Below are 19,546 nucleotides of genomic sequence, written 5' to 3'. Positions count from 1 at the left end.
AAAAATAACAAAGAATAACATAGTTTAGTGATAAGGGGGCATACAATAACAAAGAGGATCAGGTTGAAGCTACATTTTCAACGATTGTAGAATTTTTTATGAGTGGTTCGATTGGACCGATTTTCTATTAACTTTTACTGATTTTAACTAGTTCTCGCTAATTCTGAACGGTTCTCACGGTTCTAATTTTTAAATGGTCATATTACTATACTGGATCGGTTAAAGATTCCATTCACTAATTTTTCGATCAAATCAGTCAATCGAATTTAGTTCTTACAACACTGCTTATGGTTATGTCACGGTTAATTATTTCAAAACTATTATCATAAGTCTCTCCCTCTTACTTTTATTTTTAAATTCAAGTGTTTTTAAATATTAAAAGAGCATTACTTTAATTTTAATAATATTTTTTAAAAAGTATTATCACCACATAAAAAAGTGATGCCATATGTACAAGTCTTTTTGTAATCAAGTCAAACTAAATTGGTGCAAAGTCTAACGAAAAAAATGCGTGCATATATCAGTACTCTTTTTTTGTGCTTTTTGCAGCATACACATTTTTATTGGAGAACACAAAAACTTATTGATATAGCACACACATTTTCGAAATAGAACACACAAAATTTTACACATAACACAAATTTATCAATGTAGCACAAATATTTTTACACATAACATATTTTTACTGTGAATATTTTTTGTTAGTTGGGTGAATCAATGTCTTAGGGATGTAATCCTCCAATAAATTTTATCCTGCACATAAATTCTATACTATACAATAAGATTTTTGTGCTAGTCACACAAATTTATGTGTTATGTGTATTTTATTAATTGGGTGTCAATGTTTTAGACATATGGTCCTTACAAATTTTTTGTGCTATATATCAAAATTGATGTATTGTGCATCAAAATTTTTGTGTTTTAGTTTCTTAACATTTATAAAAAAAAGAAGAAGATGAAGATGATAAAAACAATGATAATGATAATAAAAGAGGATAAAAAAAAATTAATAACAACATCAAGAAGAAGAATAAAATAGAAGGAAATTAACAACAATAATTGTGGTGACAGCAACGATAACAATAGCGATCACAGTTGAAGAAGAAAGAAGGAAGAAAGAAGGAAGGAATGTAAGAAAAAGAAGCAGCCACAATTGTTAAAGAAAAGAGAAAAGTAGCACTGGTTTTTATTTTTAAACAACTTATTAAACTTGGTTATAAAAAGACTTAAAATGTGAATACCTAGTATTTTTGTAAAAAAAAAAATTAACTTGACTAATCAGTTACCCCGTATAAAAATAGATATTTAATATCTTATAAAATTTTATTATATCACTATAAACAAGTTTGATATCTTACAAACTTTTATTGTTATATTACTGTAAACAAGTTCAATTATTCGTTTATCGTAAATTTGATTATTCTATTATAACATGTCTAAGTATCCGGTGACTAATTAACTATTTAGCTGAAAAAGTATATGAATTAATATATATAAATATATACAAATACATAATGATTAGTTTAGTTACTTATTTTTAAGATAAATGAGCATTTTTTTTTTAAAGTTATGTATATAATGTTTCATGTGATTGTGAAGTGTCAGCTCTACTAAGACGTTTCTTCCTGTACCTCCATGCAACCTGAATGCGCGTTGCTGCAAAGCATCTCCAATAAGGTGATTCATACCTAAAATTAGGGGACGAATCAAAAGTATGCCGTCAGTTAAGAATTTAAAGAAGCAAAGACTGACATCACATGTGTATCTTTCGGTGAAAATTCAAGTAATAGTTAAGAAATATTAAATGATTTGACTGATTTGATTAAATTATCATTTAACGGCTCTCAATTATTAATTGTACATGAAATTGACTGTATTTGAATTTTCATCGTATTTTTCACTTGACAGGATAAAGTGTAATCTCTCATATTATATTTAAAAAAAAAGAGAGAAAAAGACAAATCGATTCCTGAATTTTTGGTCTGTAGACATTTAAGTTTCCGAGAATTTAAAAATACATTTAAGTTTCTGACCTCTTTAAAATCTGAAGATATCGATCCTTGAGTCTAATTTGTTCAATTTTAAAAATTTCCTCACGTGTGCATCCATATCAACCAGGCCAGTACAACGAGAGTTACGTTTGATTTTTCCGTTGAGTCTGATAGACCCAAGTTAATACTAGGGATCAATATGTCTAGGTTTTGAAAAGGTCAAGAACTTAAATGTATTTTCAAATCCTCAAAAACTTAAATGTCTGCGGATCAAAAGGTCAATGACCTATTTGCATAGTTAGCAAAACCAGACCGGACCGGCCGGTTCAACCGAAAAACCAGTGAACCGGACCTAACACCGACAAAATCTGTACTAAACTGACAAAAACCGGTCAAACCCGGTGAGCATCGGTTCGACCGAAAAATGGCTGGGGTTCGAACCCCTTATCTAAAGATAGTAGAGACGCTAGCATGACCAACAGGTTGCAATGCTTCTTGTCATTATATGTACAAATTATAATACATATAGGATATTCTAGTTTACTTATATTCAATTTATTTTCATTTTAATGTCACTCATTTTTAAATAATTTATATTTTATTTAACTATAATTTTATATTTAATACAAATTAAAAAGATAAATAAATAAATTTTATTAATCACAATTTATTTATTTTTTCATGATTATACGATATCTATTAATATTATTTTTTCAACAAATATTTATAGTATATAATAATAAGTAAAGACTCACATACATTTGTCTTCATATGAAATTGATAATTGAAAATCGCTAAATGATAATTTAGTCAAACTTGTCAAATCATCTAACGATTTTTAAATATTAACTTCACATGAAAACAACTGTACGTGAGCAATGATCCAGTGACCTAGTAGCTTGACTAGTGACCGGATTAACCGGTTCGACCAGTAACCCAATAACCCAGTAACTTAACCGGTTCGATCACCAATTCGGTTTTGATAACTATGCCTATTTGTTATTTCCTCTAAAAAAATATTAAAAAAAATAAAAAATTAAAGATTAAACTTTACTCCCTCAATTTGAAAAAAATGAAATGATGCACCCATTATCTGAGACATGCTTTCTAGTTTCTACTGTTGAAAAGACCAACACTGATTCACTAATCACTCGGTGCAGAAACAAACTAGATAGAATGGCATGCGAGAATCATATAGGATGCACTATCAGTCATTCTTTAATTTTAATATAATTTTTAACATTTTAAACGAAAACCAGTGCTCATGGATGAACTTAGAGCACACATTTAAGGAAATGGATCTTCTCAACTTTTTGTAAAAATTGAGAGAGTAAGGTGCGATTTCTCATCATTAATTAATTTTATAAGTGAGACAAAAAAAACATAAGAAAAAGAACAATGAAGAGTTAGAAATCACACTTTACTCCCTCAATTTTTTTTAACAATTGAATTGACCCATAATGTTCCTTTGGACCATGGAAGAATTTTTCTTATTGAAAAACAAAAAAGTAAAGTGACAAATAAACTCTGAAAATTTATATTTCGGACATATTAGTTTTTAAAAAAAAATACCAATAAAATTATCTAGAATAATAAACGTGAATAAATTAGTTCAAATTAAGTCCTTTTATTTTAATCATAGAAACTAATTTAAAGATAACTACATCTATTATCTTAAAAAATTTTATTAGTCAATCTTTATTGTAAATTATTAAGAATTTATTTGTCACTCTACTTTTAAAAAAATAAGAAACAGGCGTAAGAATAAAGGATAACCTAACCTAATGGCTCCATGAACACGCGGACTCCTCAAGAATCGTGCATAAAGGCTTGTAACTTCTTCAAGGTCTGCCGCAGTGAGAGAAAAAGCCTCCACATTTGTTAAGCAAGTAACTGTTCTATTGCTAACTAACCTCTGTCTTGGGATTTTTACTTTTTTGCCATCTGCAAAAGAAACAAAGCTGGTATTGATAAATGATAACTATTTTTTTTAAGTACAGCATGCTATGAAAACATGAATTAGGTACTTTCCTTGTGCATCAAGTATTGCAAGGAAACGCAAAATGTTACCTCTGTTTGCTGAAGTATGCTCAAGACACCAAGTCAAAAGTTCTTCGCCGCAAGCATCGCCTTCAGATAAAGATACATTTCCGTCTTCGCCTATGCTCTCCAATTTCCCACGCACGATAAAAACTATCTTCTCTACCAAACCGCCACTGTACAAAACTATGCTTCCTTTGATGTACGTTTTTTGTCGTAGTCTTTCGCAGATGGCATCCAAGATAGGCTCGTCCATCAAGGCAAAAATTCTAACCTGCATTGTATACACCACAAGATGATAAGACATAAACATTAGAATCAAATCATCATTGCCTCCAAACTTAGTTCGTTAATCCAAAGACCTTTGATGCAATAGATTCAACTTCATGAGCATTGACTTCAAAATAGCCTTAAGTAACATTTTTAGTTGTACTGTCTAACTTTACGCTGCATGGGTTGAATTGTAGGGTGTACCTATGTACTCACTTGGCTTTTTTTCCAAATGTACCATTTTTTCGGAACTTATTATCAAAATGTCACGCTTTTAAAACTAATTACCCAAATGTCCACCCATTTGCTAAGGTGAGAACTGATTTGTTATTTCATTTTTAATTACGATTGATTATAGTAATATAGAAAAAGTGGAATATGGTAATTAGTTTCAGAAGAATAGCATTTTGGTAGTAAGTTTCGGAAAATGTGGCACATTGGTAAAAAGGCCTACTCACTTTCTTTACAAATTTAAAGAGATGGCGTCTAATGTCCCGCTGAAGGTCTTCAGGCAAATTTTCTAGAAGCACTTCTTCATTCACTCCTCTTGTTGCAGCCCAGTTGTAACGTTCAGCTTGTCGCACTCTCCTACAACATAGGCCAGGCATGTAAGTGGATTGGATTCCTTAAAACTTGTGTTATATCATCCACAAAATCCATGATTATAATGTCTATATGAACAAAACAGATATGATAGACACATCTTCCCTTCTTTCTTTTTGTTTTTTTTCAACAACCTACAATACAGTACCATGATTTGCTTCTCATATGTTTTAATTTGTCCATGAGCAATGGAATAATTTGGTTCCTTGCAAAGAATCATATCATGTAAACATTTTGTATATGTCACCAAGAACTTGTTCACAAAGTTAATACATAAATTTCCAATAAATGATGTTCTGTGAAGAATGGACAATGAACTAGTGGGCAAATTTAATCAATTTAGCTACAAATACTAAATGAAGAAAAATAGTTACCTTTTCAAGTCTTCTGCTAAGCGTCGATGACTCATCCACTGCTCCACATCACGTCGCCTAAGTGACATTTCTAGCCTCCTTTAAAAGAAAGGAAGGAAATGAGTTTACATATATGGTTACAAACACAACTATCAAAACTAAAACTAAAAAAACAAGACCAGACATATTTTTGGTATGCCATATATAAGACAGGAAAGCTGTCAAACAACATACCAGGATATAGATTATAAGAATCAGTAAGAATCATTCTAGGGAATTTTAAGCTAGGACAAGAGTTTTGCATTTATTCACATTGATCCACCACAATTATAAACATTTCAGGTGTCAAAGAATAAGACTTACAGATACAGTTCAATTACTATTCACTAAAACAAGATTTTAGCATTCATTCAAATAACTGACCTTGCTGAGTTCTGCTAAGTTGCATTTTTATTTAGTTATTTTGCTAATGTACCGCTAAGCTAGCATAATTGATAGTTAAATATGAAAACATAGATAGCCATAATTCTAAAGGTATAAAACCTTTCAGGGTTCTTTCTAATTAATATACAGCAACGAGAAGTGCAATCCTATTCCCCTGATATATCCTTCATTCTTCAAGCTCGAACATCACATAATTTTCTTAACTAATGCTTAAGGGAATCTTAAATCACTAATTAATTTAGTGAGAATGGAAATTAAAGAACACTGCTCTCAAACAGTACTTCTTAGTCACTCAACATGTTGACTTTTGAGGCATTGAATACAAGCAAGACAATCTACCTGCGTCCCAGAGCCTGAAGAAAGTTTTGTATGTTTCCAATGAGAAGAGCAAAAAGCAAGAGTCCCAATCCTATGATGGCCATGGTGAAAAGGACTTCCCAAACAAAGTAGCTTGGGGTCAAATTGCCAGCCAGAGTACTAATTTGCTGCAAAATGAAATAGATGTAGCATTCGTTGAGTTTCATTAAGAAATAAATATTGAATTGGCATGCACGTACTATCCTAAGCACAATATTGTTCCTACAGGACACTGAACAATCTTTGGGAATTTCAGGTTCTAAAATGTTTCATTTGCTCCAGATGTTCGTAACAAAGTATTACACACTTCGAATGTCATCATCTTCAAATTTAGAATTTCTGAAATTTATATCTTGCTTGTTGATCGCCCATGATATTGTAACTTGTTTTTCCTCTATTTTAGTTGTGAATTATGCACCTTAGCTTGCTTCACTCATTAGACACAATTAATATTGAGAAAAGAAATGAAAGATCTACCTGGAATCCCCAAAACGATGAATATACATATCTAGTGATCACATTATGTTCTGCAGTAAGGTTGACACCTTTAAGATAAATCCCGTAAGGAAAACCATCTTCGGTAAAACAAGCTGATGAATTAGTGTCATTCATCCAATACTTCCAATTCATTTTATTTCGATATTTTTCAGCATGTTCATGACCACAGTCAATGAATCTGTTGCATTCAAGAATATCAGATTTCTTGCAGGCATCTCGTAAACATTGATTAACCCTCTGGAAAAGAAACAAGGGAAAAGAAAGTAAAATATATATATATATATAGTTCAATTATTTGACACAGCTTGGACATAACTTGAATCCATGCAAACAATAATGCATAATATCAAGGATACCAAATCAAAAGTCTGCAATCTAAGCATTACTTCTTTTCTTCTGTTGTCATAAGCATGATATGATTTTATCATGAATCCTTAATATATGCATTGCTTTGGGGGGAAAAAGAGAAAAAAATGATGTATTGTTTGTCTCCCTTTTGTTTTATTGTTTATTAAAAAATGAATTTGTAAGGTGTACATAAAAGTAAATAAATAAAAAAATAATCTGAAACCAAAACTGTAGTCATTGAAAAAGAAACTACAAGAGTTCTTTGGCGAAAGACCTACACATACCTGCAAAGCAAAGAGGTACCACCATGACCCAACAACATGACCAGAGAGCATAAAGGTGAGAAGATTTATAAAGAAATTTGCCCATGCTGACTCAAATATGAATCCGGTTGGAGAAATTAGCATTGGTAGAAACCTACACAATCTGGGAATATACTGAACAAGGATAACAGCTCGCAAAAGATTCTTTGCATAATTTGCTCCTGATGATCCCAAGTTTTGTGGTATTACAAACAATATGATTATCTGTAAATATTCCACTGAGTTATATCATAACAAGGAAGTCGAAATGCATATATAATATGAAATAGAACCACAATCAGCTTAGAAAGAAATACACAGAACCTATTATTCATCTAAATTTACTTGACATAGAAGTTTAAAATCTTGAACAATCAAATATAACAATTTACTTGATATATATACATCGAATATTGATCATTTGGAGTATGAGATACCAAAACTGAAATAAGTAAGAAAGAGGGATGGATGATGTTTACCTGAGGAAGTGGAATTACAACTAATAAGTCAAGAAAAAAATATGTTTGAAGGTAATGAAGAGCAATTTTCTTAGGATGGTCAACTAATTCCCCAGCACCAACCACCCTAGACTCCGGAGCTACATAAGCCAACCGAAACTGGGAAAAGAAAAAAAAATTGAAATGTTAGTTATGCTTTGCTGCATCACAGAAGAGTACCAACCTAGCCTGCCAACCGAACAAATAAAAAATTCATTGATTCACCAAAAATATTATCATTTTTGAAGCCTAGCGTTAACAGTAAAATTTATTAAAATTTTGTATTTATTCAATGAGATTACTTTCTAGTGCCCACACAAATAAACACTTAGGAGCTCAAATATATGTCTCAAAGTGACCATCGTTAATGTATGAAAAATAGTGCACAAGGAATAAACAATCAGCTGAAATTTCTGAAAGTTACCTGAAGAATAATGTTTATGAGGTATACAAAATCGTTCATGCTTCTAAGAAAAACAAGCAAAGTTGTCATTGGTGTGTTCATAACAATACATTTATGTTCCTACACAAAACAAGCAGAAAAAAAAAAATTTAAGAGTTCTGGGAATTTGAGAGATTCTATAAAACAAAGTAATGCCTTGCTTTGGAACTATCCTAGCACATAAAGGTGTTTATTCGTAATGAAGTGATAAGAGATTGTTTAAGTGAACCACAAAACATTAAAATCTTTGAATCTAAACAACAGGTGGGGAAATCATACCTTCTGCACAGAGAGCAAAAAGAAAAATAATGGATCCACAAAAATTGCCAACAAGCAACAAATTGCAAAAAACTTATTCCATTGTTGAACAAGTTTTGTATGAGGATTCATAACCCGAGGTACATAAGGAATCAAGAAAGCAGAAAGTCTTCTTGCCCAACACTTGGCATCCCCATAAAGGGAATTGTGAAACTGAAAACATCCAAAGTTCAACAAAATTAGTTCAGTAATAGGAGTTATTGTTTCACCTAGTGAGAAAAGGCTTATTTTTTTCTTTTTCTTTTGTGTAGTTAAAAAGGTGCTAATATCGTCGAAACAATTCACAGGTTAAATTTCCACAAAAAGGTAGAATAGAATATTTTAAAATTTAAAGAATATTGCCTATAATAGCACAATAAAGCTTAGTAGAATTACTAAGCCATGCAAATTTTCATGGAATCTAGTTGTGCACAGATAAGGATCATTTTCTTATAATTATGTTGTCTGCTATGCTGCTCTATCATTAGGCCTTGCTATCTTTATCCCTATTATCCACCACAGGACAACTCCATGTTTCATAATTCTTGTTAGATTACTTAAAACACTAACAAAATACTTGATGAAAATAACCATAACAACCAAACATAGATACAACTAGAAGTGAAATAATTATTTGTTATATATATAAAACCATGGGAAAGGGAAAATAAGCATATCAAATCATAAGTTTTCTTAGAACCAGACATTACAGCACACATCTGGAATAAAATTAGCAACATATCAATAACATAAGAACCTGAGTGCATAGTGTAACTGTAATCTAATGCAACCTTAAAATATATAGCTACAAGTCTACAATTAAGCCTTGTTCCATTTGGTGGGTTTGGCTATAAGGATCGAGCTAATAGTGTGCCATCATTAACATCTAAATCTCTTAACATGAAAGAAAGGATAGTCTATTTAGGAAGAAAGTACCTTCGGACTGAATATACCCGAAGCTTTTGAATTCCTTTGTTGAGTGGCCTTGAAGTAAGTCGGGCAAGTCGTGCAATATGGATCATTGCACATTCCCAGTTGACCAGACTTTGCTAAATGTTCATTTTTACCATTATAGTTGTTTTGCAAATCACTTTCAGCCATGCCGACACTAAACGAAGGAAAGTTTTCTGTCTTGGTTTCTGCTGGTTGCTTCCCTGCCCGGAAGAGAGCTCCAGATTTATTGGAAACATACAATGGACCACTCATCTGATCAAGTGGGATTTTTCTCTGACTCCGTAGGGGACCTGTGTGTCCCCTAATATCACTTACTCTTTCGCGTGGTTCCATCGAGAACATGGGAATAGAAATTGATATGCTACGTGTCCTAGGTGCAGGATTTTGGAATTTAGAATTAACAGGTTCATTTGATTGCTTTAGATGAGTGTCTGACAGCATTGGTTCCTCATCTTTTCCGGAACTAGCCATGTCTCTTGACAACTCTGCAGTATTAACAAAATAACAATTATTCCTAAGTCAAAGTTAATTTAATATATTCACAAAACAATGAATAAATAACAGGAAACAAGATGTCCAAGGTGGCAAGACAGGAATCCAGAGATCATATGTGAGAAAGCTATGCTTATACAGTTATACTCCTGATAATTATTAGACTGATTGGAATTTTCAGGCCCGTTATACAAAAACATAACACAGCGGTTTATTTAAACAAAAGAAAAAGGAAAAGAAAAAGAGCATCAGCTGATCTTAGGCAACTGTTCATTATTCATTGGTTAAGGTATTTTCTTCTAATTCTTTTGAAATATACAGTCTGCAATATCTTAAAATGAATTATATATTGCTGAGATCAACATCTTTTATTCAGATTCATCTCAATGCAATGCAGCCAATGGAAAACATTAAAGGAGGTGGTAATAGCACTATACTTAATTTCTCTCCAACCAAGAATAAACCATAACAAGGAACTTAAACCGTTAAACACATGTTAATTTTCACTACTCCTTGAAAATGGTAATTGCCGTAATGAAAAAGAGTCCAAGCATAATTTACTAAGATTGACTAAAAGCAAGAAAAAGATAACCAGCAAATCAATAAAAGAAAGCACACCAAATTAAGAAAACAAACAAACAAAAGTGGAATAAGAGAGAGTAAACACCTGTTTGTCAAAAGAACTGAAAGAAAAGAACTCCACTATCTATTCTAACCCTGATACCAATCAACCATTTCCTCTTCAAGATAAATATATAGAGGAGAATTGTGAATAAATGTGCTGACTGGGTAAAAAGTAAGGACTTTGAAGAAACGGCAGTGTGAAAGGGAAACATAGAGAGAGAAAGATTGGAGCTTAGAGTCATTGTTTTGTGATCTATGTGTGTTATGTGTTGTGGGTGTGTTTCCCATGCAATTTCCTGTTTGCCCCATTCCACAAGTTTGCACCTTTGCACACGTTGTTATGTTATGCTGACAAGTGACAACCTCTAGTTTGGTTTGGAATTAAAAGAAGTTGAGTTCTGTTTGTCCTAAGCTACGTAGAAATAATGTAGGGCTTTGACTTCAAATGTTTCAATATGTGAAAATTAGTCAATATGTCAATAACATGCTTCAATCACAGGAAATTCTTACTGAATTTCATTACTGTGAGAGTTGACACGGCCACCGCTATTGTCTTAGTATCATTTTCCTTACTGGCAAATAAGTCCTAACAAAGAAAATTTGTTATATATGTTATAGACTTATAGTATACTTTTATTTATAATAATCCACTTTGACTATTTGCATATTAAGATATCAAAAATTAAATTTACATTTGTTTTGTATTTTTATTTTCTGTTTTTATTTTTAGTATTTTTATTTTTAAAATTATGAAAAAAATAAGAGATAAAAATGAAAATAAAATTTTACTGTTTTTACTACTTTTTTCCCTACAAAATTCTAAAAACAAAGAAAATTGAAAATAAAAATACAAATCAAACCCACCGATGGATTAGAAATGTATTTTTCAAAATACTCTTACTTTAAAAGTATAACTGTTTGTAATAATATTTTATTATTAATTAGGCTTAAAATTGTTTGAAAAATAAAATAAAAAATGGTCTAATTCGGTTTTCTAAGGTTCCTCTTTAGCACTTTCCACTTCTATTTGGTCAGGTATAATTTGATTTGATTTAGTTTAGTCTAATTTGAGTTTGGCGTAGTTCAGTTTGGTTTGGTGTAGTGTGGGCCGATTCGGTCCAGATTGGAAGTAACCAAATCCGGTCTGGTTTGCTTGGTCGCTCCAGTTTACCTTGGTCTGGTTCAACTGTTGATAAACTGTTGTTGCTCATTCAAGGTATCAGCCATTTATACAGACATAAACCACAATAATGTTTGATGCTCCTTCAATAATGTTTATCTGCACCAATCATGCAATAGACAATGGCATTAAGTTCTTTTTCACGAGACATTACTCACATTTACTCAAGAGTTCTTGCAGGAGTCCAAGAAGCCCTCCAAACCACAACAAATATTGACAGAAGTTTTATACTTACCTGAGTACAACAAATCATTAGAACAAATCACAATTTCAAGCCATTGGCTGAAAATAGATTGATCAAGATAGTATTATATCAGGCTGCGCAAATACAGTTTCACTATCAAGATCACCAAGGATAACATTAAAATAAGAAATAAATGAATGTTGTATTAAATATCATAGATACCTTATATATTAATTTGATGTTTAAACCATACAATCATGCGGTTAGGGGACTTTATAGCTTGAGCGGGGCTGAGTATCACGAACTTGTGCAATGAAATGCCTTCTAAAGACGAGCAGAAAACAGCATTCCCATGCCCAGAATACACAATTTCATTCAGCAGAAACAAAAAAGATGCTGTTGACTTCATAAAATATAGAGATCAGAATGCAGTGTCATCATCATACCCAGATGAATTCAAAAATAAAAGTAGGATTTATAGTAATAAAATTCTATCCCAAGTTGACACTAATGTTATTTATAACAGATGAAACACATGGTCAGCTCCACAAAAAATACTGGAGGCTGTGAAGGCTAGCTTGTGAGGAACAATATCTCGAATTTATGTCTTTAAATTTCCTAATTGATGCTAAATCATGCATCTGCCAACAACATGGACAGAACTAAAAAGGAAAATCTGCTGATATGGACCACCATCGCCTTTCAGTATAATCTAGATCATGCGGCTGACAGAAGATCTCCGTTACAGGAAACAAGGGACTGAACAGAAATGTTTATTTGTCAAACTGAGACCCACTGGGGACAGCTAACTATAATCTAACTGCCAATTGCTAAAATGACAATGCACATCCATTGCTCTCAACTTGACAACTCCATTGCATCAAATGTATACAAATAATCTTGATTAGTGTATTCTGTGTTTGGCAGAAACCAGATGTCCCTAGAAATGAAGTTCATGAGAAATTACCAATAATCTCCACAAGAGCAAACACCATCCTTGAAATGGTGAAAAAGATTTGTGTCTCTCACAAAAATTTCTCTCCCTTCCAAACTGCTAATAAATTTTATAGCGGCATGGCAGTCACTGCAGATTCTCAGGTTCTTAATCACTTGAAGAGGCTGCCCCGGACTCGTGTTGAGTAGTCCTAATACTACTGCCAACTTCTCACTGTGCCCACACAATATCTGCTCCTTCTCTTGTTCCTCCACATCGTGCAGCACAAGTCCAGTCTTAGGAAGGTGACCACATTTCTTCATCTCAACACTCAACTTTTCCAATTTCTCCAATATCTCTTGCATTTGTGGATGCGACTTGTCACCAGCAACAAGCATGTGTACTTTGTTTCCAATCTCAATCCAACTGTAGCCAGGATTTTTCCTCAAACCCTTACTCTTCATCACATCACGAATTCTGTCTACTTCATCCCACATGCCCTTTGAAGCATAGATGTTGGACAGAAGAATGTAGTTCCCCGGGTTATCGGGTTCTAACAGGAAAAGCTTTTCTGCAGCAATCTCGCCTAAACTCAAATTATGGTGAACTCTACAGGAACTTAGTAAGGCTCCCCAGATGCAAGCATCAGGTTCTAATGGCATTTCCTTGATGAGAGAATAAGCTTCTTCAAGTTTCCCTACACGACTAAGAAGTGTCACCATGCAAGCATAGTGTTCTGTTTTAGTTTCAATGGCATGTTCTTTTGACAGGCTATTGAAATATTGCCACCCTTCTTCAGTTAAGCCATTTTGGGCGCATGCGTATAACACACACGTGTAGGAAATCTCATCAGGCTCCATGCCACTCTCTTGCATCATTCGAAACATCTCTATTGTTTCCTTAGCCTTCCCATGCATTGCATATCCTTTCATTACTGCATTCCAAGAAACCAAATTTGGATCCAACATTTTATCAAAACAAAGCCGAGATAACTGGATTCTTCCACACTTCGCATACATATCTATCAATGCACTACCTACATAAACATCATCAAATATCCCCTTCCTGAGAGAAAAGCAATGGGTTTGCTTCCCATGCTTCAATGCTGAAATATTTCCACATGCAGGAATCAAGCTTGGTATCGTTACAGCATTAGGCTCCACTCCATGAGCCTGCATCTCTCTAAAAAGCTCCAAAGCTTCCATGTCCTTCCCATTCTGCGCACAGCTAGATATCATAGAGGTCCAAGTCACAACATTCAATTCAACTCCTTCATCAAGGAACTTCCTGAACACCTCCAATGCAGTGTCAATCAAACCATTTCGCGACAACCCATTTAGAAAAGCATTCAAAGAACCAACTTCCCTCTGATCGACCTCATCAAACAACTGCAACATCTCATGTGTGCATCCGCACTTCCCATATATATCAAGCAGCGCACTTACCACAAACCTATCCAATCCCAATCCCTGTTTGATCACATAACCATGAACCTGTTTCGCAGCCACTCCATCCTCCAACTGCCCCAAAGCAGGAAGCACACATGATACGGTTGACCCATCAGGCAAAAAACCTTCGCTCAGCACTGTCTTGAACAACTCCACAGCCTCAACATGCCACCCTGCATTGCTGAACCCAGCAAGCATCCCATTCCACGATACCAAATTGGGCTCCACCCCCTCACTCATCATCTCACTAAACATCTCCTTGGCCCTCTCAACCATCCCACGTCGCGAGTAACCCGCGATCATCGCGCTCCAAACGACAACATCCCTCTCAGGCATTTCATCAAACAGTCGATGCGCATCCCCAATACTATCACACTTCAGATACATATGCACCAGAGAAGACGCCAAAATTGAATCCAAGGCATAACCAGACGCAAAAGCATACCCATGAAACTGCAGCCCGGGCTTCAAGGCTTGCAACGCAGCACAGGCTTTGATTGCACTCGGGAGAAGGAACCCATCAGGGGCAAGACCCTTATGACCCATGAGGGAGAAGAGGCGGAGAACGGCGTCGTATTGGTGGGACCTGGCGAAGGCATTGATGATGGTGGTGAAGGAAGGGAGGGTTGGATTGGGGAAGAAATGGAGTACGAGGTTTGTGACTTGTGAAAAGCAGAGATTATTGGCGTAGTGAGAGAGAAGCCTTGTGGCGATGTAGGTGTCGCCGTAGAGGTCGAGCTTGAGAATGTGCGCGTGGGCTTGACGCGCGTGGGAAAGGGTAATGGTGCTGGAACTCAGGCATTGCGATATTATGTTGTAGATTCCGTTGAACATGGGAGGGCATAAAAAAATCTCTTTGTTGGGGTTATGTTTAACTGTTGTTGTTAGTGTTGCGATGGGTGGGAAGGAGGAAGACTAAGTGGGATTGGGGTTTTTGGTGCGGACATGATTGAAGGTTTATTGTTGCTATTGCATAGCTTGTTTAGCGTACTCTGCTATAAGATGCGAAGAGGTTTGAGCAAAGTTCTGAGAACCGAACCAGTCATCGAACCATTCTAGTCACTGATTTACTAGTTCATTGATCCAACCAGTCTAACTGTGATTCAACCAAAAAAATCGTTTTAGAATAAAATAATAAATAAATTATAAATATACATCCTAAAATATAATTAATTAATTATAGCTTTTGATGAAGATTTTTCTACCAATCTGGCTAACTCAACAAGCACCAAACTAATAAGATGTAAAACTGATTTCACTCCGAAATGGCTTCTGCTTCTAAAATAACATCAAGTACCAAACTAACATAAAGTGAAATGGCTTCTGCTTCGCGTTTGCCCAATCCAAAAAGTGATAAATGGATATCACAAGAAGAACATCTCACGAAACATGATTCTCGAATACTAAATGGATCAAATTAAATTACAGCTATCTTTCTGATTTTAAGAGACAAAGCGACGAATTCCAATTATGATATATGTATTCTCTACTTCACGTGTGAATTATTTGGGGGAAAAACCACAATAATTCTTGACCTAAGGAGTGCAGCAGCAAACGTTGCAAAATTTCAGTAGCAGCAACAATACACGTATATAGCAACAACAACACCCCGCCACCACATTGATCAACAATAAAAATTAACAACTAAGTGCGAAAAAACAAAAGATTCAGAGGCAGTTCGCAGAGAAGAGAGGCGGAACACACCAGTGAAGTAGAGTATAGCGGCGCAGGTAGCGGAAGAGAGCAGCAAAGATGACTGGAGAGTTGCCACGACTGAGAATCAGAACAGCAGAGGCAAAACCGCAAGAGAGGCGTCGGCCACCACGACGACAGCAGGAGCAGCGGAAGCAAAACCAGAATTAAAGAAATAAATCAGCTACAGAATAAATAAATTTAAAAAAAAAATCATTGAAGAAGTCAAAAGCATAGAATCAATCCTAAACCAGAATTAATAAAAAAAAAACAGAACAAAAAATTCAAATTAAAAAAAATAGAATTAACAATCCAACCAAAGAATCAAGAACAACCCAACCAAAGAACAAATCAGAATCAACAATGGAGAGGATGACGGAAGAATAAAAATAAATCAGAATCAAACCAACAATCAGAATAAAAAAGTTCAGAAGAAAAAACAAATCAGACTCAGAATCAAATTGAGGCTCCATTACAGTTTCAAATGCAAAGAAGGATGATGGCGCTGGAAACGGAGAGCTGGCGACGGAGGCAGGAACAGAGATGGCGCCGGCGACGGTGGAACAGAGCTTCGCGACGGAGACAGGAGGCGAGCCCGGCGACTATGCTTCCACTGCTGAGAGTCTGAGACGTTAGCTGAGTGAGGGACCGAGTGAGCTTCGAAGCTCCAACCGGCGACGGCGTCAGGAGCAGTCCGGCGGCTGAACGAGGGGGAGGGACTGAGCTCGCCGGCGATGAGAGGAACGGCCTGCTCGAGGGTGATGGGAGGAACGAGGGAGGGTGTGCTGCGCCCCTTGGAGAGTTGGAGCGAGTGAGGGTTGGTAACTGGGGCTTGGGGCTTGGTGCTGGGGTGGGATTACTGAATGCTAAACGGCTGTGTTTTGAGCGTTTTTGGGCAAAGTAAAAAACCGGCCGGGTCCCGGTTCGGTTCGACTGATCGGTTACCGACCGATTTACCGGTTCAACAACGGTTTCACTTCTTTTGGTTTTGGGATATAATTAAACCGTAATTCTCATCAGTTTGCAATTTAATCGGTTCGATCGATAGGTTTAAATCGGTTTTCAAAACATTGGGCTTGAGAGACAGTTGCAAAGAGCATCGTCTACCACGACGGATCGAAGGATCAAAGCTTCGCAAGTTGCTCTTCTTTAAGTATTAAGAAAGAAATTTAATTCAAGAGTAATCATTATTGGAAAACTAATTCATTCTCTTACCATTTTAGGAAAGTATTATCGTTCTTCTATATAAGTCTATGCAAGTCATTTATATTAATACGTGTATATATTTTTTTATGTAGTTATTGTACGTTTTTTTTCTTCTTGTTGCATGTTCTTCTTCTTTTTCGTTATTTTTCTCTTGTTACGAAAAAAAAGAAAAAAATACAGCATTAGAGAAAATATTTTTTTATATATTTATAACAAATTTGGGTGTAATATGAAGACATTTGAGTGTATTATTTAATAATTTTCGATATATGTGTACTGATAAATTCTGCATAATTCAAAATTCTTCTTCTTCTTCCTTCTCATCTTTTGCTGCTTCTTCTTCTTCATCTTCTTATTTCATATTCTCACAATTCTTCTTTAGAGGAAAAAATCAAACAAAGAAAAAAGATACATAATATTGCAAAATTAATAGAAAGAGAAAAAGGAAAAAAATATACTAACAACAACAGAAATAAAAAAAATAACGATGAAGATCAAACTCCAAGTTTAATAATATTCCATGGAGTCAAACTTCAAGCTCAAGTATAATATGTATGCCTATGGAAGAATCCGGGGAGTTAAAGTTCCTGATCATATCTTGCGACAGATGGTCAACAAATAGCCTCAAATACACGAGCCATATAATAATATTTTTCTTTTCAAAATAACACTTCAAATCAAAACTCCAATTCTTATAGAAATTTCGACAGTATCTCTTCTAAAACTCGAATTTCTGTCACCCTTCAAGGGTCCAAACCACTAAACCGAACACCTCTCGACCATTCAAATAATTTTTAGTATCAAATTATTTCAAAACCAACTAATTTCAATATTAAATCTTTTCTAAAAAAAATCAAGCAACTCCAATAACAAACCGTTCACAAATTCAAATCACACATCATATACCTTTTACACAATCCATCAACAAATCATTCAGTTCATTCCTAACTTAAAGTCTTCTAGTCTAAATTTTCATGTGACATTAAACATTAATTACGAGAAACCAAAATCATACTTTAGTCGATTCCTCCCTAAGCTTAGAACACTTCAAAAACCTCTCCTTTCACAAGCTCCAAGCTTCCAAACGTCAATTTCTCAAACTTAATCACCCAGATTTCGTCTCAAACTGCCCAATTGAACTCCAAATCAACAAGAATATAATCTAATTCATACAATATCACTATAATCATCATAGGGTTCACTAATTCAATATTTCACAAGGGTTCAACAGTTTCTTACTTTACCCATGAATCAATTAGACAAAATCCAGTGATTATTCGCTACTAGAATTCACCTAAACTATCAAAATTATTCAATTCCTTAATACCCAAATCCTAAAATTACGAAATTGAGGAGAGAAAGAACTGGGAGAGAAATGTAATTTCTTACCACTTTATTCGGATAGAATTTATGAGAATTTCGAGACGAACACGTGGCCGCTGATGCCTCGTCAATCAGAACTTCGGATAGAAAGTTACGGATGATTGAATTTCGGTGGGAAGGTTGAGGTTTTCGGCGTCGATTTCCTCTCTTTTGCGTGCTTGCAACGAGACAATGGGGAAAAAGGGTTGGAGGTAAATTTATATAAATGGCCTTAGGTCCGGTTTGGATCCGGTTTGACCGATTCGATCCGTTAGTCCAGTTTTGCACCAAAATCTTTTAAATTAGTGCTAAAATTCGTATTTTTAATATTTCTACTCTTTTAAATTATAAAATTTAATTTTCTTAATTTTTTGAATAATAATTAATTTATTGACTAATTATTTATTAATTTTTCAGTGTTTACACAACACCAAAATTAATTCTACCTTATACCAAATTATGTTTTAAACAACACTGAAACTATCATTAAATGTAACAAAAATAGTCACCAAAAAAAATGTAACAAAAATAAATTGATCAAAAAATAATTCAAAACTCCTAGATTCAAATTCAAATCCAAATCCTTAATTAGCAACACTAATATTTACAAAGAAAAATAAAATTATTTAACTCGTATACCAAATTACTATACAAGCATCAACTATTTAAGAACTACATTAATCAAAGGAATAAATCGAACCTTGTCAAGTTGATTGGATTCGGAACTATGATCCAATTCACCCTGATTTAACTGATCTAAACCTACATCATATATTATTTTCGAAAATAAAACTATTATACGTATAAGAAGAAGACAACGATAATGATGATGATGATGATGATGGAGGAGGAAGAAGAAAAGGAGAAGGAAGAGGAGGAAAACGAAGGAGCAGAATAAAAAAACTTCTTAGTTATTAAACATTGATGACACAATAGACGACACGTGGATGAATACTATTGTGACACGTGGCACAATTAGACATGTGGTCAAATTGCATTGTGACACGTGGCACAACCATCTACATCAG

The 19,546-nt window shown here is 34.4% G+C and overlaps 2 protein-coding genes across 5 annotated transcripts; both read right to left on the bottom strand.

The window, feature by feature from the left end:
* Positions 1-1,462: 1,462 nt before the first annotated feature.
* LOC112802420 (probable cyclic nucleotide-gated ion channel 20, chloroplastic) lies at positions 1,463-12,272 on the bottom strand. Of its 4 annotated transcripts, none has more exons than XM_029298529.2 (14): positions 12,099-12,272; positions 11,684-11,791; positions 9,379-9,881; positions 8,425-8,616; positions 8,128-8,226; positions 7,686-7,823; positions 7,189-7,431; positions 6,536-6,793; positions 6,041-6,186; positions 5,279-5,356; positions 4,760-4,889; positions 4,062-4,305; positions 3,773-3,935; positions 1,463-1,688 (listed from the first exon to the last, which is right to left on the bottom strand). In XM_029298529.2, the coding sequence occupies exons 2-14, from the start codon at positions 11,721-11,723 to the stop codon at positions 1,568-1,570; spliced, it is 2,355 nt and encodes a 784-aa protein (XP_029154362.1). In that variant the 5' UTR covers positions 11,724-11,791; positions 12,099-12,272; the 3' UTR covers positions 1,463-1,567. The 4 variants fall into 4 exon arrangements, with proteins under 4 accessions (XP_029154362.1, XP_072093786.1, XP_072093785.1 ...); XM_072237685.1 differs by lacking the exon at positions 11,684-11,791 and adding an exon at positions 11,851-11,927 and having other exon boundaries at positions 12,099-12,137; XM_072237684.1 differs by lacking the exon at positions 12,099-12,272 and adding an exon at positions 11,928-11,969.
* A 59-nt stretch (positions 12,273-12,331) lies between these two features.
* On the bottom strand, positions 12,332-16,828 carry LOC112802417 (pentatricopeptide repeat-containing protein At1g20230). The gene is made up of 3 exons (XM_025845633.3): positions 16,427-16,828; positions 15,963-16,031; positions 12,332-15,354 (listed from the first exon to the last, which is right to left on the bottom strand). Exon 3 carries the CDS (start codon positions 15,090-15,092, stop codon positions 12,840-12,842), a length of 2,253 nt encoding a protein of 750 aa, XP_025701418.1. The 5' UTR covers positions 15,093-15,354; positions 15,963-16,031; positions 16,427-16,828; the 3' UTR covers positions 12,332-12,839.
* Between the last annotated feature and the right edge of the window lie 2,718 nt (positions 16,829-19,546).

The sequence above is a fragment of the Arachis hypogaea genome, chromosome 5, assembly GCF_003086295.3.
Source record: "Arachis hypogaea cultivar Tifrunner chromosome 5, arahy.Tifrunner.gnm2.J5K5, whole genome shotgun sequence".
Taxonomy (NCBI): Eukaryota; Viridiplantae; Streptophyta; class Magnoliopsida; order Fabales; family Fabaceae; genus Arachis; species Arachis hypogaea.
The sequence above is the reverse complement of the archived record's forward strand: the minus strand, read 5'-3'. Positions and strand labels throughout refer to the sequence as shown.

Coding starts and splice junctions, on each gene's coding strand:
- LOC112802420 (XM_029298529.2), bottom strand. CDS start 11,723: ATGAGCAACAACAGTTTATCAACAGTTGAACCAGACCAAG. Junction 8,227..8,424: donor TTTTGCTCTCTGTGCAGAAG/GTATGATTTCCC, acceptor TGTTTTGTGTAG/GAACATAAATGTATTGTTAT. Junction 5,357..6,040: donor CTTCAGGCTCTGGGACGCAG/GTAGATTGTCTT, acceptor TTTCTTTTAAAG/GAGGCTAGAAATGTCACTTA.
- LOC112802417 (XM_025845633.3), bottom strand. CDS start 15,092: ATGTTCAACGGAATCTACAACATAATATCGCAATGCCTGAGTTCCAGC.